Source organism: Indicator indicator, chromosome 38, assembly GCF_027791375.1.
Source record: "Indicator indicator isolate 239-I01 chromosome 38, UM_Iind_1.1, whole genome shotgun sequence".
NCBI lineage: Eukaryota > Metazoa > Chordata > Aves > Piciformes > Indicatoridae > Indicator > Indicator indicator.
In genome coordinates this window covers 4,076,319-4,099,678 of record NC_072047.1, presented here as the reverse complement: position 1 = coordinate 4,099,678, position 23,360 = coordinate 4,076,319, and the positions used below count along the sequence as shown (strand labels likewise).

General features: G+C 51.3%; 3 protein-coding genes across 5 annotated transcripts; 2 read left to right on the top strand and 1 right to left on the bottom strand.

The window, feature by feature from the left end:
* The first annotated feature begins 255 nt into the window (after positions 1-255).
* Positions 256-6,230, top strand: POLB (DNA polymerase beta). Of its 2 annotated transcripts, XR_008489440.1 has the most exons (15): positions 256-337; positions 425-482; positions 591-657; positions 1,055-1,129; positions 1,472-1,530; positions 2,356-2,405; positions 2,848-2,899; positions 3,235-3,289; positions 3,369-3,441; positions 3,646-3,716; positions 3,973-4,059; positions 4,442-4,506; positions 5,290-5,429; positions 5,572-5,747; positions 5,880-6,230. XR_008489440.1 is itself a non-coding variant. In XM_054396584.1 (14 exons), the coding sequence occupies exons 1-14, from the start codon at positions 277-279 to the stop codon at positions 5,664-5,666; spliced, it is 1,008 nt and encodes a 335-aa protein (XP_054252559.1). In that variant the 5' UTR covers positions 256-276; the 3' UTR covers positions 5,667-6,230. The 2 variants fall into 2 exon arrangements, 1 of the variants encoding a protein (XP_054252559.1); XM_054396584.1 differs by having other exon boundaries at positions 5,572-6,230.
* Positions 6,231-6,750: 520 nt separating this feature from the next.
* Positions 6,751-13,682, top strand: VDAC3 (voltage dependent anion channel 3). 2 transcript variants are annotated; one of them, XM_054396723.1, is made up of 10 exons: positions 6,751-6,782; positions 8,036-8,107; positions 8,524-8,573; positions 9,619-9,621; positions 10,005-10,157; positions 10,455-10,507; positions 10,834-11,061; positions 12,127-12,277; positions 12,933-12,990; positions 13,201-13,682. In XM_054396723.1, exons 2-10 carry the CDS (start codon positions 8,041-8,043, stop codon positions 13,290-13,292), a joined length of 855 nt encoding a protein of 284 aa, XP_054252698.1. In that variant the 5' UTR covers positions 6,751-6,782; positions 8,036-8,040; the 3' UTR covers positions 13,293-13,682. The 2 variants fall into 2 exon arrangements, with proteins under 2 accessions (XP_054252698.1, XP_054252697.1); XM_054396722.1 differs by lacking the exon at positions 9,619-9,621.
* A 683-nt stretch (positions 13,683-14,365) lies between these two features.
* Positions 14,366-23,185, bottom strand: IKBKB (inhibitor of nuclear factor kappa B kinase subunit beta). The gene is made up of 21 exons (XM_054396696.1): positions 23,081-23,185; positions 22,895-22,989; positions 22,000-22,117; positions 21,457-21,526; positions 21,138-21,226; positions 20,618-20,707; positions 20,175-20,299; positions 19,773-19,880; positions 19,355-19,484; positions 18,729-18,923; positions 18,404-18,518; positions 18,184-18,307; positions 17,799-17,950; positions 17,625-17,686; positions 17,406-17,515; positions 17,107-17,156; positions 16,510-16,609; positions 16,172-16,319; positions 15,856-15,983; positions 15,389-15,479; positions 14,366-14,886 (listed from the first exon to the last, which is right to left on the bottom strand). Exons 1-21 carry the CDS (start codon positions 23,183-23,185, stop codon positions 14,818-14,820), a joined length of 2,274 nt encoding a protein of 757 aa, XP_054252671.1. The 3' UTR covers positions 14,366-14,817.
* Positions 23,186-23,360: the final 175 nt, after the last annotated feature.

Below are 23,360 nucleotides of genomic sequence, written 5' to 3'. Positions count from 1 at the left end.
GCCCGGCTCTGTCCCTCTCCCTCTCCCTGTCCCCGTCCCGCCCGCGAGCAGCCCCGCGAGCCCCCCCGCGAGCCCACCCGCGAACAGCCCCGCGAGCCCCCCCGAACAGCCCCACGAGCGCCACCGCCAGCCGGTTGTCGTTATGACGTCACTTCCCGAAGCGCCGGAAGCAGTTCCGGAAGCTGCTGCTAGTCGTGCCCGGTGTAGCGGCCTGGCGGTTCCGGGTGCTGCTCCCTCAGGTGCCCGGTGCCGCGGTTCTGTGCGCCGCTGCCAGACATGAGCAAGCGGAAGGCTCCCCAGGAGGGTCCCAACGAGGGCATCACCGATTTCCTCACGGGTAGGTGTAGGCGAGCGAGCGGGCGGGCGGGCGAGCGAGCGAGCAGGGGCCGCAGAGCCGCGGCCTTCACCGTGCTTTTCCCCGCAGAGCTGGCCAATTACGAGCGCAACGTGAACCGAGCCGTTCACAAGTACAACGCCTACAGGTATCCCCTCCCCTTCCCCGCCGGTGCCCTGGTCCCGGGGCTTGGTCCGCTGCCGGGCTGGCCGCGCCACCAGCGCCTCCGCCGGTGCTGACCGGCGCTGTTCCTCAGGAAAGCAGCCTCGGTGATTTCCCGGTATCCCAGCAAGATCCAGAGCGGGGCCGAAGCCAAGAAGCTGGTAGGTGCTGGTGTCCAGTTTGCCGGCGGGAGGTCCCTGGGGCGGCTGGAGTGGGATCGCGGTGCCGGCGGCTCGCAGGAAGCGTGGGGCGGACCCAGCCTCTGTCTGTTCCCAATTGCCGGTGCCGGGGTTCGGGAATGGGGATACGGTGTGGTTGCTGTGGGGTTTCACACCTGGACCTGGGGGCTTCAGCTGGTTCTCTGCCTGTAGCAAGATTCTGCTGTGGCAGGTTTCCTTTTGACAATCCCCTGCACCAGAACAGATTGGACCTGATAATCTCCAGAGGTCCCTTCCAACTGCCACCATGCAGGGATTCTATGATTCTTTTTTTTTCTGGCTCTTAATTGTTTTAAGTGGTCTTGAAGTTAACTTGTCTTGCTTTATCCCCGATATTTAGGATGGAGTAGGAGCTAAAATAGCTGAGAAGATAGATGAGTTCTTGTCCACTGGGAAGCTGCGCAAGCTGGAAAAGGTTTGTTGCTTTTCTCAGTTACTGCTTTTCTTTGTAACTTGCAAAGTGGCCCTGCTTGCTTAGTGGAATTTCTGTTACTGTCTTTGGAGGGAATGATGTCAGTCTTAAGAATTGTGGATGTGGAGTCTAGGGCAAGTAGAGAGCAGGGAATGAGAAGCTCAGCCAAAGCCTCACATCTTATTTCTGGAAATGTTTTAGGTTCTGTGTGAGTGAGGGCAGATGTTTTGCACTTGTTTATGCTAAGCCTCCAAAGCAGAGTCTGGCCAAGCTGGTTTATCTTGTCAAGGTTTCTCTTCTCCTTGCACATGGGAGGGTCTGCTTTGTGCTGTTTTGTTTCTGCAGATCCGACAGGATGACACCAGTGCATCTATCAACCTCCTGACGCGGGTCACTGGCATTGGGTAGGGTTTGGTTGGTTGTTGGTTGGTTTGGGGTTTTTTCCCTTCTGTTAATATTGTGGAGCTTTGAGCAGAATTGGAGTGCTTGCAAATGATGAAGAGCATGGGTCTGAGCTGGTACTGCAGTGCTCACACTGAGGCACCATAGTTATCATGGCAGGGCTGGCTGATAAGAAATTGACAATTGTCAATGACAGACTTTGTGGTGGAGGACTGAGAAATCTCTTTGGCACTTTTGTTGGGCAGATGGGCACAGAGACAGTGGTGCTTTGTCAGTGGCACCAGCTGGAGCAGGGCAGTGATTATGCTCCTGGACTGCGCCACTGGTGAGGCCAAACCTTGAATCTTAGGTTCAGTTTTGGGCTCCTCACTCCAAGAAGGAAATTAAGGAGCTGGAGCAGATCCAGAGAAGGGCAACAAAGCTGGGGAAGGGTCTGGAGAACAGGGCTGGGGAGGAGCAGCTGAGGGAGCTGGGAGTGTTCAGTCTGGAGGAGGCTGAGGGGAGACCTCATTGCTCTCTACAGCTCTCTGAAAGGAGGCTGGAGTGAGGTGGGAGTTGGTCTCTTCTCCCTAGTCTCAGGTGATAGGAGAGGCAATGGCCTGAAATTGTCCCAGGGGAGGCTTAGGTTATAATTCTAGGAATGCTACAAAATGTGAACCTGTTTGATTCTGTGATTCTGAGCCAGCTCTGCTGATTGACAGTAAGCATCAGAAGCAACTTCTTGAAGTTGCTTGAAGAACCTAGAGAGCTGCAGTGAATTCTGAAGTCCTGTTCAGTGTTGTAAGATTCCTGCTGTTCTAATGGCAGATTGCTTTGTCTCTTTGCAGTCCTGCTGCTGCTAGGAAGTTTGTTGAGGAAGGAATTAAGACTTTAGAAGGTAAGTGTTAAATCTGGCTCCTCAATTCACACTCCAGTATGTGTTTTTTTCTGTCAGTATACTCTAGGCTTTGAGGAGAGTGTGTGAGATGCTGAAGTGTACAGGCTAAAGGCATTACATAGATACCCAGAGTAAAATATTTAGGGATTACATGGAAAATACTAAGGAGTTTGGCTTTGATGTGAGTGATCTTTTGCAGTCTTTACTGGGAAGTGCTCTCTACATTCCTATTCATCCCACCTGGGCAGTCACTCTGCAAACCTCTTCCTTTGTTTGCAGTTGCAGTTTTCTTCTTATAGAATCCTAGAATGGCTCAGGTTGGAAGGGACCTTGGAGATCATCTGCTCCAGCCTCCCTGCCAGGGCCTGTGTGTCTTTGGAAATGAGCTGTAAGATCTATAGGCCTTCAGTAACTTTTGGGTTTTTTTCCTTAATTCTTCCAGATCTCAGAAAAATTGAGCACAAGCTGACACATCACCAGCAGATTGGGCTGAAGTAAGCTTGCTTGGCTTTCCTAATGAGTCCTTCAGGCACCAGGGTGTAATGTGGGGGTGCACAGGAATATTGCTGTCACCTTAGAGTAGCTCTTCATGTACAGAGGAAATAATGTGCAGCAAAACCATCTCCTGAGCTTTGTCCAGCTGCAGCTCTGAGTTCTCATTGTAGCTTGGCAAGAATTTTTCTAAGATGTTTGGTGAGAACCGGAAGGGTTTTGTGCTGTAGCAGGAAGAAAAGTCACATTCCTTCCTCTGACACACTTTTAATTGACTAAAATGTGAAGGTGCTGCTCTTGCCACTCCTTCAGACACTTCTGTTTTTCACATTTGCAGATATTTTGAAGATTTTGAGAAAAGAATCCCAAGGGAAGAAATGCTGCAAATGCAGGTGAGGGTTATTGAAGGTGTGAGGCACCGGTGGGCAGTCAGTGGCTGTCATCTCTAAACACAACTTTCTTTCTACATAGGAGATTGTGCTGGAAGAGGTAAAGAAGCTGGACCCCAACTATATTGCTACAGTCTGTGGCAGTTTTAGACGAGGTTGGTATTCTGTGATCTGTGTTTATTTTGTGCTAATAAGCAAGACTCAATATCTAGAGATGGTGCTGAGGGACGTGGTGCAGTGGCATAGCAGCAATGGTGGCATTGTGAGCTCTGGGTTCTAGACTTTCTGATCTCAAAGGCTTCTTCCAACCTCAATAGTTCTGTGCTTCTATGATTTTTCTTTGCTTCTTGCTTGCCTAGGTGCAGAGTCAAGTGGTGATATGGATGTTCTCCTAACCCATCCCAGTTTCACATCTGAATCATCCAAACAGGTCAGTTTCTCTGCTGCATTGCTCCAGGGGATGTTCAGATTCAGAATATCTGTAGCTTTAGACCTGCACTGCAGCTTCTTGTGTTTCACTTCCCAGTGAAAGCAGCCTGACTTACACTGCAGAAGTGGAATTTCACAGCCTCTTCTCAGAATTGTTACCTTCTGGGTCAAATTTCAGATGCAGTAATAGGTACAGTGATGTCCTGCAAGCCACTGTTTGTTCTCATTTCTTCTGTGCTGTCACTGTTCCTTCCTAGCCAAAGCTTCTGCGTCAAGTTGTGGAACAGCTGGAAAAAGTCCACTTTGTCACAGATGTGCTGTCTAAAGGTGACACTAAGTTCATGGTAAGGTCACCCTCCTACTGAAGAACAACTTCCTCAGCTCCAGTCTAACCCTGCTCTCCCTCAGCTTCAAACCATTCCCCCTTGTCCTGTCCCTCATGAAAAGTCCCTCTGCATCCTTCCTGCAGGATCCCCTCAGCTATTGGAACAGCTTGAGAACAGTTGTCTGCTGCTCTGGACTGCAGTCCTAGCAGTGTTGGAATGCTGGTGGCTGGCCATGCTGTGACATCCAGCTCTCCTAGCAACATGCTTAATCAGAAAAGTGAGAGTTCACTTTGCTCTCCAGGATGACTGAGGATTGCTTAGAGGCTGTCTCAGGGTGGGGAGGTGAAGATTGATCTCAGATCTGTTTAATTTCATTCTGCATTTCCTTACTTGCTCACAGGGTGTCTGTCAGCTGCCCACTAAAGAAGATGGAACAGCCTTTCCACACAGGAGGATTGACATCAGGTATGGACACCAAATAACCCCAACCCCTCTGCTTTAGCTGCCTGCTACATAGCAGGCATTGAAATCTCTACTTCAGTGTTCAGAACATGGCACTCACAGGGTTTCTGGAGGCCACTGCACAGTGCCAGTATCTACAACAAGTTATCAGCAAGATTGCTGTGTTTTGACTGGAACATCTGTCTGATGAGGAAAGGCTGAGAGAGCTGGGGCTGGAAAGGAGAAGACTGAGAGGAGATCTTATTTATAGGTATCTGAAGGGCGGGTGTCAAGAAGAAGGAGCCAGGCTCTTTGCAGTGGTGTCCAGTGACAGAGTGACAGGACAAGGGGCAACAGGCACAAACCTGGAACCCAGAAGGTTCCATCTGAACATGAGAAGAAACTTCTTTATTGTGAGAGTCACAGAGCCCTGGGGCAGGCTGCCCAGAGAGGTTGTGGAGTCTCCTCTAGAGACTTTCCAAACCCACTTGGATGTGTTCCTGTGTAACCTGCCCTGGGTGACCCTGTTCTGGCAGGGGGCTTGGACTGGATGATCTCCAGAGGTCCCTTCCAATTCCTAACACTCTGTGATTCTAATAGTCATGTAGTGGCTGAACACCACTAACTAACTTCGGGGTCAGGGTAGATGTGCTGAACCTTGCTTTGGTATCCAATTCCTTTCATTCTTGGGTGAGTAGAGTACCTAAAATAAATCTAGAGCAGTGTCAGTGGCTGCACTGCGAATGGCTGGTACCTTGTGTTATGTATTTGTTCTAAACCTGTCCTTTTCTTTCCCTCTTCTCCTAGGCTTATCCCCAAGGATCAGTACTACTGTGGGGTGCTGTATTTCACAGGAAGTGACATCTTCAACAAGAACATGAGGGCTCATGCCCTGGAAATGGGCTTCACCATCAATGAGTACTCCATCCGTGCCCTGGGGGTCACCGGTCAGTATGGGCTCTGCACAGGGCCTCCCTTCTGCTTCCAGGCTCTATGGGAAACTTTCCTTGAAAGCCTTTCTCAGTGTGCTAGGAACACTTCTGATGAACACCTTCCAGGTGTCAAATGGCATCTGTCATTTGTTTGCAGGAGTTGCTGGGGAGCCCCTGCCAGTGGAATGTGAGAAAGACATCTTTGACTACATCCAGTGGCAATACCGAGAGCCGAAGGACCGCAGCGAATGACTCCTTGCCTGGGAACCTCAGGAGATGTTTCTGTGGTTCCTTGTGAACAGGCAAAGTACACTGAGATGCTGTTCACAAATGGTACATTGCTGGTGTGTAAAGGAAGTCCATGGCACGAGCACAGAATGTGTCCTGAAGGTTTAATACTGTGAGACCTCACTTTGATCTCTCCCTCCTTCCGTCCCTCCCTCTTGCACCTCCTCACCTTCAAAGCTGTCAAAACCACAACAAACCCTTCTGGTGCTTAACTGAGTTGACTGCAACCCTAGAACACCCTGTGGGGAAGGTGCTGCGGCAGTCAGACCCCTTGGAGAATGCCTACTGCCTTTTGCTTTGGGATTTAGAAGGTAAGTGCTGGGTTTCTGTTTAAGGCCTGAGAAGCAGAGGGTTCTGATGCAAAGGCAAAATCTTTCCTCCCCCTCAGTGCCAGCAGCTGAAGATGGTGTCTGGTAGCCCAGCTGCTGCTGCTGCTTCTCTGGAGTTGCTGCCAAGTCTTACAAACCAACCTGGGTGCTGTATTTATTGAACAAGTTGTAGAAGTGTAAATGTTTCCCTCAGTAATCATTGGAAATAAACAAAGTGAGAATTCTGCCACCCTCTTGGATTATTTATTTTTTTATTTTAGCAGTAATGTTCAGAGCATTAAAAAGCACTGGCACAAGCTTACATGTAGCCATGGGTGCCAGCCTGGGCCTTCCCCAGGGCCTGCCTGCAGCAGCGGTGGTGACAGAAGCAGTCTCAGGGGCTGGCCTCACTTCTGGGTTGGTTCACGTCGTTGTTATTTCCATCAAAGCCCGCCCGGCTCTCCCTTTATTGCCTTTCTCTCCCCGGGTAGGGCAGAGGCGCGGCCCGGCCCTCGCCTCGCCCGCGCTCGGTCTCCCCTTCCCCAGCCACCAGCGGCTGTCACAAGGCTCTGCAGCGGCCGGGGCGCGGGACCGTCCCGCCACGGGGTGCGGAGCAGCCTGGTCCCGGTAGCCGCCGCACGGAGCCCGCTCCCGGCCCGCCTCAGTCGCGCGCAGGGCGGTGCCCGGGTAACGGCAGGCGCCCGACGCGCGTGCGCGGCGCATGCGGGCTCGCGGGCGCCGAGACCTCTACCGGAGGCAGCGCGGCCGGCAGGTAACGGCAGGGCTCGGGCCGTGGCGGAGCGGGGCGGGCGGGGCCGGGACGTGCGGCTGGCTCACCGCATCTGGGTCCCACGGCGGTCCTGTCAGGCGGAACCCGCTGCTGTCTGCCGGTCCGAGGCGGGTGTCCCTCGGGTCACCTTGCCGCGGCCTGAGCCCCGGCGAGACACCGGGCGTGCACAGCCCTTTCCGCTTCCACAGGCCCGGTGAGGCGGCTGCGGGCTGCCGGCGGCGATGGCTGCGAGGCGCGGGCCGGCCGGTGGCGGGTGGGGGTTTGCTAACGCTCTCCTTTCCCGGCCGGGAGGCACCGGCGGACGGCGGCGGCCGAGCTGCGCCGCCGCTTCGCTGAGCAGAGGCGGCCGCAGGGTTCAGCGGGGTCCTGCGGGCCGCGCTCGGTTATCCGTTGCGTAACGCGTGGCGGTACCAGTGGAGGAGAGGCAGGGGGCCGGGGCCAGGGCTGGGCCGGGCCTCGCCGCTCCGGGGCTCGCCGGGCCGCGCTCGGGGATGCGCAGCCGGCACCGCTACTCCCGGGCCCTGCGCCCCGACCTGCGGGGCCACCGGGAGCCGTCGGTGAAGGTGAAGCTCGGTTTAGTGTGGGAAGGATGGAGTTAAAAACCTCCCGGTTGAATGAGCACGTAATGAGCTGGTCTGGAAGCAGGGTAAGGACAGGAGGCCCTTAAGGACACAGTGACCTCCAGGTTCAAGCTGTCAGAAACCAGCCCTGGTAATTAAGAGCAGCATCTGGAGACAGCAAAAAGCTGTCATCTCTTGTAGGTAAAGTTGAGTTCTTGCTGCTTCACATCAACCAGTGACAGATTTGGACAAAAAGCAAAACATCAAATGTCCAAACTCAACCAACAGCACAAAAAGCCCCACCCTGAATTTAAAAAAGATTTTGTAAAAGATAAGCTCTGCTCCACCCCTGTGCTGCTAAAACTGTTGCAATAATTTAAACTGCTGTCACAAAAGTGCTTTTTCTGTGTCTCTTGAGCCAGTTCATGATTCACTGATTGTAATTTTCCCCTCCTGGTGGCTTTTACACATTGAAAAGTGCCTCTCTGATTTACTGATCTTCAGATAAGGAACCTGCAGTCATGCCCAGCTAATTTAGATCCTCTAATCCCACAGAATTCATAGAGTCCTAGAATCTCTCCAGTTGGAAGGGACCCATAAGGATAATTGAATCCTTGCATTGATAGATTTTATGCTCTTACATCCAGGATTCCAACAGTTCCCAATGTTTTTCAGATCCAATGGCTGTCCCACCATCATACAGTGACTTGGGAAAGGCTGCCAGGGACGTGTTCAATAAGGGATATGGTGAGTAAGGTGGCTGTGGGTTGAGAACCTTTTGTCTTTTTTACTTGTGCCCCAGAGATTCCCAAAGTATCTTGTGGTAGGAATTGAGCAGCAGTGGTGGGATTATGAGCTCTGGGTGAGTGGTTGGACTTGATGCTCTCAAAGGTCTCTTCCACCCCAACAGTTCTATGGTCAAGCCCCTTCTGCCTTTAGACTTCAGCTGTGGAAGGTGGTGATGGGTGACTTAGGACCATAAACTGAGGCCACCCACTTTGGGTTGTCAGAATTCCTTCAGTCATTGCTCAGTAAGACCAATAGCAGTTAAAAGGTGGAATGAGGCTGCTTCAGGTCAGTGTCCCCTAGCTGTTGTGGCTGTGCTGGAAACAAACCTTGCTAGACACTGCAGTGAGGCTGGTGCTGTGCTCTTCTCTTCGCAGGATTTGGACTGGTCAAGTTAGAGCTGAAGACCAAGTCTTCGAGTGGGGTGGTGAGTACTGAGACTTGCAATGGCAGGATCTGTGCCAGGGCTGGCTGCTGGTAACCACTTGTGAGGAGGTTTTGCTTCTCTCCTTCACTTATACTTTCAAAGCTGTAGCTGGCTGGAGTGTGGCTGCCCTGCTGTGGAGCTGATGCAGCAGGGCTGCTTTCCTGCAGCCTGCAAACAGTCTCAAGCATTTTGTCGTGGACTTGATGCTTTCCTCCCCATTCCCAGTGCCACATCACAAGCAGAAGAGTTTCTTCACCCTAATTTGCCCTCAGTTCTGCTTCTGAATGCAGCTGAGTTTCTCAGCTCTTGTCTTTTACAAGATTGTTGAGCCCTGACACTTTTATCCAAACGGGGCAAATAAGAGTCACAGCTTAACTCAGCTTCATTTTGCCTCTGTGCTTGCAATGCAAGACTTCATTAAAACTAAACAGTCCTCCTGCAGGACCCTTTATGTAGAATCTGAGAACCTTTCAGAGATGAATGCAGCTTTAGCAGTTCAGGTAACTACAGAACACTGTGATCCCCACTTCAGAGATGGAGTAGAGCAGCTTCCTCAGCACTTCACAGCAGGGCTGGCAAACCCAGGAATGGATTTCAGAACTTCCCTGGTTAGCCACAGGCATATTCTGGGGACTGGTTAAGCCTCTCCTTACACTGAGCCAGTTCTTGATGCTCTTCTGGTTGGTGACCCTTGCTGCTTTTCAGCCTTCTTCAGGACCTCGTTTGCCGTAGCTCCACCTTCACCTGCACCTTGGCCATGCAGGTGGTGGAAGTCACTCCTTTTGTAGTGCTGCATTCTGGCTCAGTTGAGGTGTGGATTATTGCTTGTATTGTGTACCAGGAGCTGTGTAGTCTGTAAACTATCACTGCTGCTATTTACTGACTGCTCATGATCTGCTTTCCTGCCTGGAAGCTTTGATTCTCCAGTAATTTGCTAATGGTTAATGATGTTGGCTTCTAAACATGACAGAAATGAACACCCTGATTAAGTTCTAAAATGAGCTTTTCCTTTTCCATGCAACTGCCCTGCTGGATGCTGATCTAGCTGGTAAGGAGCGTGACCTTTGCAGTGTTGTTTCTGTACTGCTGTGTCTGGTGAGGTTTTATGTGGTGCACACTTGTGCTTCACAAGCTGTGCCATTGTTTGTGTCCTGTTACCATCCACGTCCTGTGTCTGCAGCTCTTGATCTGCTGTATGACCTCTCTGTGTGAGAGGCCTTCAGCAAAAGGAAGAACAGAGATGCCAAAGGAGTAGCCAAGTTGTGGTGCAAAAATCAAGGTTTTTGGTGGGGGTAGGGAAGAGAAGGAAGATTTTGAGGGTTCTGGCAAAAGGCCTAAGGGCCTAAGGTGTGAGTACTGGCACTTGACAAGTGAAAAATGTGAAAGTACTTGAATATCAGAGTGGTGAAACTCTTACTCTGCTCTTGGCAGGAATTCACTACAACTGGTTCTTCCAACACAGACACAGGCAAGGCTTCAGGCAGTCTAGAGACCAAATATAAGTTCAAAGAGTATGGACTCACATTCACCCAGAAATGGAACACAGACAACGTGTTGGGGACAGAAGTTTCCATAGAGGATCAGGTAAGAGGAAGGAGATACTCTCCAAATATTTCTGCAGATGACAGGAGAAGCTGTGGAGTGGAGTGGAAAACACTGGAGAGTGAAAGCTGCACCAGAGTGTCTGGAGTGTTGGACAGGAGTTTTGTGTGTTTGCAGAACCTGCAGACTGAGAGACACCATCCTGAGTTCTAGGGTGGTAGCTGGGGAGAGGTTTTGCTCAGGTTTTCAGTCTTTAGACTGGAAGTGGAGCTGCAGTAGTGGAATGTAAGAGCTCAGCTCAGCAGAGTCCTAAGCAGATGTCTCTGTTTCTCTTTGCAGCTGGCTGAAGGATTGAAGGTGGCTCTGGACACTACATTTGTACCAAACACAGGGTAAGTATTTTGTGATGACGTTATCTAAGGCCAGCTGTGGGTGCAGGGTGTCATGGATGCTCCTGGAAGGAACTGATGATGCCATAGTGCACTGCACTGACCTGGGGACAGCAAAATGTGCTTTTGTCTTTTTTCCCTTGAGGATTTAAAGAGTTTGAGATGGTGGAGAAAAAAGTGGCAGCACATAAATCTGTTACCACTGTCCCCCTTATCCCATGGCCTCCTCAGCAGCTGCTAATCTTTTGAGTAGGCATTTCATGAAGTGACCTCCACAGAACACAGACCTGTCCACCACCAGGGACTGAAGGGCTTCTTTCTCTCTGCAGGAAGAAGAGTGGAAAGTTGAAGACCTCCTACAAAAGAGACTATGTGAACCTAGGCTGCAACATAGACATTGATGTCTCTGGACCAACCATCTATGGCTGGGCAGTGCTGGGCTATGAAGGGTGGCTGGCTGGGTACCAGATGGCTTTTGATACAGCCAAGTCCAAGCTTTCACAAAATAACTTTGCCTTTGGATACAAGGCAGGAGACTTCCAGCTGCACACCCATGTGTAAGTAGCATCTGAGCCTGAGGGAGCCAAGCTGGCTCTGAGGAGTGAGGTGAAAGCTGGGGGGTAGAGGAGCTGCTGATTTGCTTTGAAATAATTCATATTCAGTATCTTCATCTTCAGTACAGCTAAAGCAGAGGCAGCTTCCCAACCCTGGGCTCTTTTGAGACCTTGTTTGAGGGCAGTCTTGGGATTTGTGTATAGGAGACAGTGGTGTAAAACTTGAGAATGTTCATTTGGCTTTCAAAATCTTCTGTGACAGTTCTGATAAAAAAGCTTTCATTAAACTACTGCAGCTTCCCCCTGCTCCCCACCAGGCAAAGCTTTTGGCTCAGCAATGTCAGAGGTGGAGGAGAGAGATGCCTGCTGCACTGTGCATGGGTGCTTCTATTTCCATCCCAGTGAGAGCCTCTGGAGATGGTGGAATTAGACGACTGCAGTGCAGAACACTTTGCAGCCTCAGCATTCCCAAAGCTGATGTAAACCTCCTTCTGGATTTCACAGATGCATGGAATGGGTTGGGAGGGACCTTAGAGATCATTCAGTTCCAACCCCCCTGCCATAGGCAGGGACACCTCCCACCAGCCCAGGTTACTTCAGCCTGGCCTTGAACACCTCCAGGGAGGAAGCATCCACAACCTCCCTGGGCAACCTCTGCCAGTGTCTCCCCACCCTCACTGTACAGAATTTCTTTCTAATCTGCAGTCTCAATCTCCCCTCTCCCAGCTCAAAGCCATTGTCCCTTGTCCTGTCACTTCCAGCCCTTGTCAAAACATGTCCCTTCCTGTGCTACGGCAGCCTGGCTTTGAGACAAGCATGCAGGTTGTCTGGGGCTTTCTTGTTAGAACTTCAAATCACAGGTCCCAGCTGTTGGAAAGTCAATTTGGGTAACATAAAGGTGTGCAGGCATCAGGCAGCTCCAGCTAGAAAGCAGAGGAACATGGAGACAAGGAAGTGTTGGACCATTGCAAGAGATCATGGGCAATGATTGTGGGGCAAGGTTAACCTAAAGGGTTCCTGTGAGTTATCCAAGGCAAGGCTTGACACATCTGCCTCTGTTCCCACCAGGAATGATGGCACTGAGTTTGGTGGCTCCATTTATCAAAAGGTTAACAACAAGGTTGAGACATCAGTCAATCTTGCATGGACTGCTGGCAGCAACAACACACGTTTTGGGATTGCTTCCAAGTACCAGATGGATGAGAAGACCTCCATTGTGGTAAGGATCTTGCTACAAGTACTGCAGGCTCCCTTAAACACTGAGTATTTGTGGCGTAGGTAGTTGCTTTAAGTAGTTCCTGAGAAAGGAGGGTAGAGAGCAAACTGGCTTCTGGTTCAGATTCAAATTGGGGTCTCACAGCTCAGATTTGTGAAATGTTGGGGAAAATAAGTAAATAAATACCTACAGCACTGCTTGGCCATGGTGGAGGAGCCACCAGTCTGTGCTTGGAGCCTGTGCTCAGTGTGTCTCCAAAAGTCATGCTCTGGCCTTTTAAATTCTTGTTTAATAAGTTTACAATCTGAGCTCCCAACAGGACACTTGCACACTCTTGCACAAGTTTTAGTTGAGGGGGGGGAAAAACCCCAAACAACAAAGGCTGAATACTGAGGGGTCTGTGAAGTGGCTGCTGACATTGAGTAACCAACCCTGCAAAGGCTATGAAGGGGCAGTGAAGGGCAGGGGGGAAGCTGCTGGGGTCACACTTTGTGGCAAAGATTGGAGCTGTTACTTTAACTGGAAAGCCTTGTGGAGAAAAGACTGGAGTGCACCTCTGCTGGAGGTTAGTGTGCAGGGAGTTGAAGGAATGCCACTTTCTCTGGGCACTGCCTGCACATTCAGCGTGCAGAACTGATGTGATTTCTCTTTCCTACAGGCCAAAGTGAACAATGCCAGCCTCATTGGAATTGGCTACACTCATGCCCTCCGCCCTGGTAGGTATCGACTGCTAGCAGCAAGCAGCTTTAGAACTGTACCAGAGGTTATTTTACTGTCCAAAAAATGGGCTGGAAGCCTTACCCAGGCTCCTAGAAGTAACGGATGTGGATGGACAGAAGTTCTTGTAGCAGCTAAGACACATTAGTAAGGCTCAGAGTACTTGAGGGAGCACATGAGAGTCTGAAGGGTCTCCTTTGATTTCCTAGGTGTGAAGCTGACCCTCTCGGGCTTGATTGATGGCAAGAATTTCAGTGCTGGAGGGCACAAAGTTGGGCTGGGATTTGAGCTGGAAGCTTAATGCAGCTTGAAGTGAGACAGCAGGTGAGCTCTGGAAGATCAAGGAGAAGTGAACCCAGTGTGTTTCGGCCTTAATATTACTCTGAAATTCCAAGAAGTGTGAACTTTCTCTTCTTCCAAAGAATCATTTCAACCCAGCACTGATGGCCAGAGAGTGCCAGCCTACCAGAGGGAGCTACTTGAAGACATGCATGGAAGTTGTGATGTTTGTGCCACATTTCACTTTGGTTGCCCATGGTTTCAGTCTGTTCCTAAAAAGAGAAGAAAGTTCCCACCTCTCCCCCTGATGGTGTTGCATCCTGCATGTCCTCCACAACCTTTTATCAAAGGTGGTCTCTGTGCTGTAGTGGAAATTTTGGTTTACATCAGAATGAAATAAATTGGTCACAGTTGGAACATGATTTTGGTTTGTGTTGTCTCTCAGGCTCATAAAATGCTGAGCTCCAGAGGAGGCCACGAAAGATGGTCAGAGGGCTGGAGCACCTCCTCTGGGGACAGGCTGGGAGAGTTGGGGCTGTTGAGCCTGGAGAAGGCTCCAGGGAGACCTTGGAGCTGCATTTCAGTATCTGGATGGGGGCCTACAGGAAGGCTGGGGAGGGGCTGTTTAGAAGGGCCTATGGGGATAGGCTGAGGGCAGTGGTTTGGAACTGGAGCAGGGAAGACTTAGGTTGTACATCAAGAGGAAGTTCTGCACAGTGAGGGTGGTGAGACACTGGCACAGGCTGCCCAGGGATCTGAAAAGGACCCAGCCCTAGAGACATTCAAGGTCAGACTTGATGGGGCCCTGAGCAACCTCCTCCAGTTGGAAGGGTCCCTGCTGAGTGCAGGGGTCTGGGACAAGATGCCCTTGCAGGGTCCCTTCCACTCATTGGGGTTTTTTTTCTGGTACAACTTCAAGCACCGTTTCAAGTCTGCAACCCCCACAGCGGCACTGTGACCACTTCCTCTGTGGGCTCCAGGACCCCATCCCTCTGTCTCTCACCTTTTAGAGACCTGCACAGTGGAAGAGGCTTTTTCATTCAAATGTTATTGACAGTATCAAAAAAGCAAACTCAAAGTTTACATGTTTGAGGTTCGTTCCCATACAGGAAACAAGTATCAGGTAGGCACAACCATTACACTTGGGGGAAAAAAAGTGCAAATCAGCAAAGTTTAGAAATCAAGTTCCCAGTTCAAGTCTCTTAGGAAGGTGATATCTACCGCTGACTGTGCAAGCTGATTGCAGGTGTTGCCTTTCTTCTTCAGAAAGCTTAAAAGGTGATGCCTAAGGGAAGCTGCAGCAAGACAGAGTATCTGCTGTCCTAAGGCATGATCCAGACCTTCTCCCAAGCAGCTACAGCAGGCACTTCCTCCTCTGTCTTTCTGGAAAAAGCATCCAAGAGGTGGATACTAAAAGCTAGGCCACGTGGATCACAGAAGCAGCAGGTGACAATAGCAGGAGGCACTTGAACTTCCCTCTCAGAGGCAGCAGCTTTTCACAGTTGGCTTCCTGAAGCAGCACATTTTCAGAGGCAACCAAAGTGATTTTACATCTGGGTTTGTTCTGGACTGTTTGTTTCTTCTACCTGAAGTTGCAGCCAGCTCCAGTCTAAGGCCTAAGGAATAAATGATTTAGAACTACAAAGGTGACAGCTAGCTTACAGTTCAGATTGCTCCAGCAGAGAGAGGAAGCAAGATTTAGAATCATGCTGGACCATGTGCCTGCTGCAAAGGAAACCCTTAAGCTACTTATTTTGTCCAATATTTTACTTTCCCCACACTATTCTGCTCCATTAACAGCCCTGCCACTCCCTGCCATGCCAGCCCAATGTAGAGAGTGCTCTTTTGTGGTGTTTTTGTACAACAGCCCAGCACCTCTCCCCATCCTTCATTGTCTGGCACAGCTTCAGCCCCCAGCATGCAGGGAATGTGTCAGTCAGCAGTTCTAGGGGCACATGAGTGCTTCCTCTCTCCCACAGCTCCCAACCCCTCCTTGTCCAAAAGTGGAATATGCAGATTCTTATCACCTCTATTACTTAGTGCTGGCAAAGTTACAGAAGCAGAATTTGGAAGCCCTGAGCTTCCCCAGTCCATTTCTAGGAGAGTATCAAACATTACCATGAAGCTCTGATCCTGATCCTTCATTGTGTCGTGCATCACATTTTCAAGTTGGCTACAGAGTTTCTGTGATTCCAGCAGCAGCTCCTCACTGAAAGGGACAAGGAATTACTACACAAGTGTTTTCCATGGCACTTTGGTTTAGAGGGATGCTGCCTCTACCTCTAATAGATATTTCTGGCAGCTGTGCTGCAGAGGACTGGAAACAGTGCTCCAACAGTTCCTGTTGGCAGTGCACTTCAGGTGAGCTCAACCATTCCGGGTAAACCAAACCCGCTATTACTGAGGCAATCCACATGATTCCCTTTTCATAAGCCCCAGGAAGCCCAGCTAGGAGGTAGAAAAGACTGCTGGAAGCTGAACACAACCTGTGAACACAGCCTGTGGGGGTCAGTATCTCACAAAGCAGGAGCCTCAGCCTTGGAGTGCTGGAATTAGCAGCTACAAAATTCCAGACTTTGCCTCACCTTTTCCTGACAGATTCTGATAAATTGTAGGTTCCTGAAGGGAGCTGCAGCAGCAGCTGGCCAGGGCTCCCAAGACGTGATGTGTTCATGCTCTCTGGACTGCCAGTCACAGGACCACGAACTTTGCTCTGAGGACAAGAGAGAAGATTCAGGTTGCAATGATTTCCACTGAGTTCCAGCAGCCAGGAGCATGAGACAGCCTGGAACTTCTTTAATTCTAATACAAATTACCAGAGGAAAGCCCCAAGGACAAACCCAACTTACTATTAATGATTGCAGCAACCTGTGCCACAAACCCTCTTTTCCTTTTACTCACACAAGCAATTTTCAGCAAGTTCCACAGCTCCTTCTGTCGTTTCTCCTGAAGCCTAACAACTGTTTCCTCATCTTCATTCATCAGATTCATCACTTTCTCCACTCTGGGGAACAATTCCAGTGCCTTCTGCTTGCAAACTACAGTTTTACTATGAAAAAACAAATCGATTAGATCACAGGTGCGCAGCTGCAATGGGGGAAAAATACTTCTGGAGCTTATTTCCTGTGACACACTGAACTCTCACGAGCTGTGTGCTGGTTTGCAAAGCTCTAGAACAAACCCTCTTGCTGACAGTGCTTCTCTGAAGCCTCAGTAAAAGCTGACTCCACAGAGCTCACCTGAGCTGCGCATAAATGACTCTGACTTTCTTCTCAAAGGTCTGGATTGCCTGCAGCAGCAGTCGGACTATCTCCTGGCTGTCACCACTTGTCCTCTGGTCTAAAAGGAGAGTCAGAGTGGTACAAAGGAGGGCAGGCTTGTAGGACACAGTCAGAAGGTTCTTAGTGGCTGCTTTGCACAACAGCCCAAGTTCAGGGCATGCAAGTTTGAGTGGGATGAACTGCACTGGACTTTAGCCACCTTCAACACGAGACCTGCAAAGCAGAGCTGGCAGGGTGGGTCTACAGCTGCTCAAAAGGAGCAGCCTGTGCCTTTCACTCTTCCCCCCTGGAGGCAGCAGCCTATGCTGGCAGCAACAGCTTGCTGAGAAGAGCTCCAGAAGAACTTAAGCAGAGCTCAGAAGGCAAGATTGGCCTAGATTAAAACCGACTGCCCAACTCCCCTCTCCAAAGCCAGAGGAGCCCCATGGAGTCCATCTGCAGCTAGCAAATGGGCAGGCCTAGAATGCAGGGAGCTTCCTCAGAGCCCATCACTGCCTCTCCAAAGTTACAGCCACACAAAGCAAGCTGAGCCTGGGGTAAATAAATGTCTGTTACCTCTTGGCTTCTCTCTCAGCCTCCGGTACAGCTCTCTGGCTTGTTCTTCTCTAGAAGGAAAAGGCACAGGACACACAAAGGACTTCTCTAGAACAACTCTTTCAAGAACTCCAATCTTTTCTAGACCAGTCTGCCATTTCAGACTGGTGACATAGAATGAGTTAAACACTGCCTTCTAGTGTCAAAGTGCTCCGAGATTCCTGTGACTTGGGCTGCAGAGACAATACCTCTACTGTCCTGCAGTGAGCAAGCTTAGCCACACTACTCCTGCCTCTGCAGTACAAGGCAGCTCAACTCACAAATCCTCCAGGGTTCCTCCTTGTTTACGACCTAGTGGGCTTCTCTGCAGGTCCACAATGTCTGTCTGCAGGGCCATCATCTTCTTCACTAGCTGATCCACATCATCCTCCTGAAAGCAGGGCAGAACACAAGCAATGAGACAGGCTCTGGCACTGCCTCTTCCTGTCCCATTCACATTTCTAAATGGCTTTAGGACAAGCAGTTCTCCAGACACATACTCGCCCACACAGCACCACAGCTTGCTCCATCTCCTTCCAGGCAAACAGCAGCTTCTCAGAAGCTACAGGAATGAAAGAAGAGTGACTGCTCCTCAAGTTCATACAGTGAAGGGCAGATGCTTTCTGGGGATAAGAGGCATAAACAGACCTCTCTTTGCTAGCTACTATACTCACTAATTCCAAATTCAATCTGCTCCTTATATTTCTCCAGATCAATTTGGATGCTTGTTTTAAAGAAGTCCAGTTTTGCTTTCAGCTGCTGGGAAAGGGAGGCCATGGAGTTCTTCATCTTGGAGAGGGTGCTGTTGTAACGCAGCAGATTCATCCTGCAGGGACCAGAGGGGAGCTCTGTCACCCTCCCCAGCTGAAAACTGCCTCTTATGTCCCAAGCAGATACCCCCAGGGTAACTGGGCACACAGCAGTTGTGTCAGAGAACAGAGCTCTCATTAACAGCTCCACTCCTCAGCTCCCCCATGCCAGCAGAGTCCCACATTGCTGCCCTTCCCCTGCCCAGGAGCCCAGGCAGAGGTGAGCGTGCCAGGGGAAGCAGCACCGTACATGGCTGCTCGCTGTCCCTGCTGCAGCCGGCTGCAGTCCTCCTTCAGCGTCCGGATCGTGTGCCAGATCTGCCCCCACACCTTCCGCAGCTGGAAGAAGTGCAGAGTCCTCTTTGGGTCCTGGACTGCAAACAGAAGGGCAGAGGGAGAAGAACACATCAACAGGAAGCCTAGAAGCAGGGCAGCTCCCCCAGCACACCCACACTAGGAAAGGGCCTTACGGATGCAGTCCACACTCTCGGGATGAGGACGCAGAGCGACCTGAGCCTCATAGGCAACCTTCTGGGTATCGAAGAGGAAGAGGAGGTTTGTGTCTGCAGCTGCAGCATCATTCACCTGCAGAATGCAAAAGACTCAGCTAGAAAAACCAAACCTCAGTAACACCATAAAGAGAATTCTCCTCAGCCAGAATGGACACCAAAAGCTACAGGAAGCCCACCCTGCAAGGGCTGTCAGCTGTGTTCTCACCAGCACAAGAGGTGCCAAGAGAGCAGGGAGTGCTGCTGCCAGGGGGAGAGCAGCAGGGGAGGGAGCATCCAGACTCACTTTGCTATCAGCTATGTGTTTAGTGTCCAGCTTCTGGGAAAACAATGCGAGTCCAGCTTCCTGCAGCAGCTCCTGGTCCTGTTCTGGGATCCCAGTATCTGCCTGGATCCTGGCCTTCACAGTCTGCAGAGTGTCCTCCTCTGTCACAGGGTAGGTGTGCACAGTGCCCGTAACCATGTTCAAAACATGAAGCAGCTACAAGAAGAGTATGGTAGCATGAAATGGGCAGAAGATACATTGGTCACATCGGAGCTTGAGATCCCAGGACTGAGACACCAAGAAACTGTTCAAAGCACTCGCAGGGCTCAGGGAGTCATTTTACAGCTACTCCATAGCACTAAGCCAAAGTCCTTGTCCTCAATGAACTGAAAGAGAGGCCACGTGGCAATTAAACAGCTCCAGCCATAGAATCCTCTGCCAGAATACAGAACCAAGCACACACACAGAAGCTGTTTGCTCCTCACAGAGACAAGAGGAAAGCACCTGTCACTAAGTGTCAGGAGACAGCTGCATGGGATTCTGTGCTGCTCCTCCTCCCAGGTCTGAAACTCAAGCCTCTGCTCTCATGTACCACAGGCAGCTGCTCTCTGGAAAGCTCTTCAGGGTAACCAAGACCCACTGCTCACCTTCAAGTTCAAAATGTCATCCAAAGCTTTGAAGCATCCATTGGGCCCATAGGTAGGATCTGTGCCTCTCTGCCGTGGGTGCCACATTAACATCAGCTGCAGCCATTTCTCCAGCCTCCCAGCCAAAACGCTGTAGGCCCAGAAGAGGAGGATCAGAAGAAGTTAAAGAGCATCTGCAGTCCCCACATGGCCTGCTCTCTGCAGGTGTTTGACTGTTGTGAAACCTCCTCACCCAGCCTGGTCATGGTTTAGAAGGCAGAAACAGACTCACAGCCACCCCAGTCTGACGAGGCACCCAGGCATGGTTTGTGCCATGCACTCCCTTTGTTTTCAGTTACCACAGCAAGGCAGCCAACAGGAACTCAGTCACTTTGCAGAATTTTATCCCAGCACAGCACAACAGCTTCCCACTCCTCACCTGTTCAGGTTGTTCGGGCAGGGTAAACTGCTAGAAAATTTGACTTCTCCAGATAAGTCTTCTGAAACCACAATATCCAGCTCGCTCTTCTGGCGCACTTTGGTGTGCCTAAGGGAGTCAAGCACAGTGGTGAAATAAGCACCTGCCTTCCCCAGCCTGCATGGTAGTTGGCTCCTAAATGTACTCCTAATGGATCTAATACAGATACTGCTTTGGTTTCTGCTGCCTGTCTTGCAGGAGTCAGTCCTGATCCCAGAGAGCCAGTATCAGGAATGCTGTGATGATTCAGCCTCCATAAGGGCAGGGAGCATGGGGACATGACACCAAGAACCAAGGGACCACACTCCTGTGCACAGGACAGCCCCAGTTTGCACTCTGGTCACCAGCCCCCAACTCACTCACCACTGCACTGGCTGCCAGTTGGGTAGGAACGGTCGGAATCCAGTGATGCACTCAAAGGCCAGCGTGCCGAAGCTCCAGTAATCCACTGTCACTGTGTACTTCTGCTGCTCCAGCAGCTCTGGAGCCTGGGAGTTTACACACAGGAGATGCAGCCACCCATCTCTTAGCTCTCTCTTCCTTATCAAGAGCTCATTAACATTTGTACAACAGACTGAAGATGCTGCTGAATGCTCTGCCCTGCTGAGTGAGCAGCAGAGGTTACTGGCACCCCTGCTTCTGGCTGGTAACACACACAGCAAGCAACCACTGAGGAACCCAGTGCCAACAAAAACCAGACACCTTGCCAGCTGCAGCACCAGGACAAGTGCTCCAGCCCAGCCCAACAGGTAACTCTCTCCCACTGCAAAGTGGCAGCTGCTCTTCTAGCTGAGCTCCTTCCTTACCAAGTACTGCAGAGTCCCAACAAAGGATGTGCACAGGCTGCCCTGATCCAGCTCCTTGGCGTACCCGAGGTCAATGATTTTATGTATCAGCTGAAACACAAACCAGAGCAAGAACATTAGAGAGAAGTCCTGTGAAAAGCACACAACCTAGCAGAGAAAGAAAAGGTTCAGCTCTTCCAAGTTACACAGGGAAGGTGCCAGTGAAGGGATGGAAGCAGAAATAAGCTCCTGTAGACTCCTAAAATGACAAATACGTAAGGCTGGCACTGCCTTGACACATACTGACCTGGAGACATTACTGCTGAGTTGGATCTTGGGTTAAAAGGTACAGCCTGGTTCTACCCTTGAGAGCTGAACATCAAAACCTTAGGTGCTACCAGACATCTAAGAGAAGCTTTCACCTCAGCTGCACACAGAGTGCTGCCCATCTGACACAAGATCTGAGCTACTGCTCTCCTGAGTGGGAGCTCTTGCAGAGGGACCTCTGTAGCTGTATGAAGCACATATGGTTCCTGCTTACCCTTTGCTCTCCTTGCTGCAGCACAATGTTCTCTGGTTTCAAGTCCCTGTGGATGATCCTGTTCTCATGAAGGTACCTGAGAGCAGAAGCTGAGACACAGAAAAAGCCACTTGTAAGTGTCACCAAGAGAACATGTTAGATCAGCAGGCAAAACCATTTCTTATCAGCTACAGCTCAGCTCACACAGTTGAAACAAGCATGTTCTTCAAAGGGCAGTCCAAGGTGGAGTCATTAAGGTCACTGCTGAGGTCCTTAGAGTGGATTCAGCATTGAAAGGGCTTCCACAGCTGAGACAAATGAAAGCACTGCTGCCACTCACCAATATCAGACAGCAGGATGAGGATAGCTTCTTCCCGCAGGCCACAGCAGTTCTCCAGCTGGTTCAGGTACTGCAAGAAAACAACATAGAATAGTGTCTTCCTCCTGTATCCTGAGCAAGGCTCAGCCCCACAAACTCTCATGGCTGCAAGAACAGCAATGAAATTCTCTAGAAGCACAAAACATTGTGGGATTGTGAGCTCTGGTAGCAGCAATTACAGCTTCATGCCTTGGTCTAACTGCATAGGAGGAAAAAAGAGCGGTTGAAAGAAGTCAGCATCATCCCCATTCTCTTCCTTCTACTTGCTCCATCCCTAATGGCCACTTCTTAGATTCATAGAATGGTTTGGGTTGGAAGGGACCTTAAAGATTATGTAGTTCCAACCCCCTGCCATATGCAGGGACCCCTTCCACTAGACCAGGTTGCTCAAGACCTCATTTTTTCCTAATATCCAACATGAACCTCCCTTGGCACAACTTGAGCCCAGAAAACATCAACAGAAACCTGATCTGCAGCCCTTGGTCACCACCCCAGTGACCTCACCTTGCGGAGGTCTCCGCCTTGGCAGTACTCCATGGCCAGCAAGGGTAAGTCATTGGGTGCAAGCTTCTGCATCCCTTCAGGGACATCACGGGCAGCCACCACGTTGGGATGGTTCAGCCTAAGGAGAAGAAATGAGACAGGCACACAGGATGAGTGCGACCAGAGCAACGCCTGAAGGACAACTGTTCTGTGACAGCTGTGCACATCCATGTGCCCTAGGCTGTCACATGAAGTCCTACAAGGACACCAAACCTTTTATAAACTGAACTGGTGAACGAGCAGCCTTCCAGCACATGCAGGGGGCTACAGAAAAGCTGGGGAGGGACTTCAGACAAGGGCTTGCAGCAATAAGACGAGAGGATTGAAACTTGAGGCAGGGGATTGGAACTAGATGATATTTAAGGCCCTTTCCAACCCAACCCGTTCCACAACTCGATATATTCTAAAGGTCCTCCGTTGGCCCAGACTCAATCCCAGCTCCGTGCATTTCACGTGCAGTCTGTGCGTTCCTTCAAGGCACAGATCTGCCTGGGAGCTCCGGGAAGGCGCCTGGCAAAGGAACGTGGCACAGTCTGGTGCCATTCTCTAGCAAAGCCTCGCACAGCAACCAGCGCATCGCATCCCACAAACCCCACCCAGCGCTCCCCAGGAGAGCCCTGCATCGACGCTGAGGGCAGTGGAAAGAAGCCTGAGAGTCGAGATTGTCACGAAACAAGAGATGAGGTTTCTCCAGCGTGCAGCGGGCCGTGCACCCTCCCGGAGGAAGCGGCAGGCAGTGTCTACCAGCACTCCCCCACCGCCGCCGTTAGATACGCGCCCGGAGGCCGCCCCCGTGACGCAGCGCCGCCTGGCGGCCACTCCACGCCGCCTGGCGCAGGCCGCGGCCCGGCCTCACCTCTTCATGATCTGGATCTCCAGCGCCCAGCGGTCGCGGTTGCGCGGACTCAGCTCCTGCCGGCACTGCTTGATGGCCACCTGCTCGCCGGTCTCCTGCGGACACAAGCAGGGGATGGGCTGAGCGCGGGGGCCGAGCGGCGCCGGGCCAAGGCCGGGCCGAGGGGGGTTGTCGACCGGCGCCTACCTTGTTGTGCCAGCGGATGACGTTGCCGAAGCCGCCGGTGCCCAGGCGCTCCTTCATCTCCCAGGGGCCGCAGGTCTGCGCCTGCAGGGCCGGCGGCCGGCTCATGGCGGGGCCGCAGCGCTCCGGCACCACCGGGCCTGGCCGCGTCCGCCGCCGCTTCCGGCTTCGGCGCCGCCCGCCCTTAAAGGAGCCGCAGCCGCTACGCGGGGCCCCGCTCCCAGCTGTCTGCCGAGCCTACTCCGCCGGAGCTGCGGGGCCGGGCATGACGGCTGCCACCCTC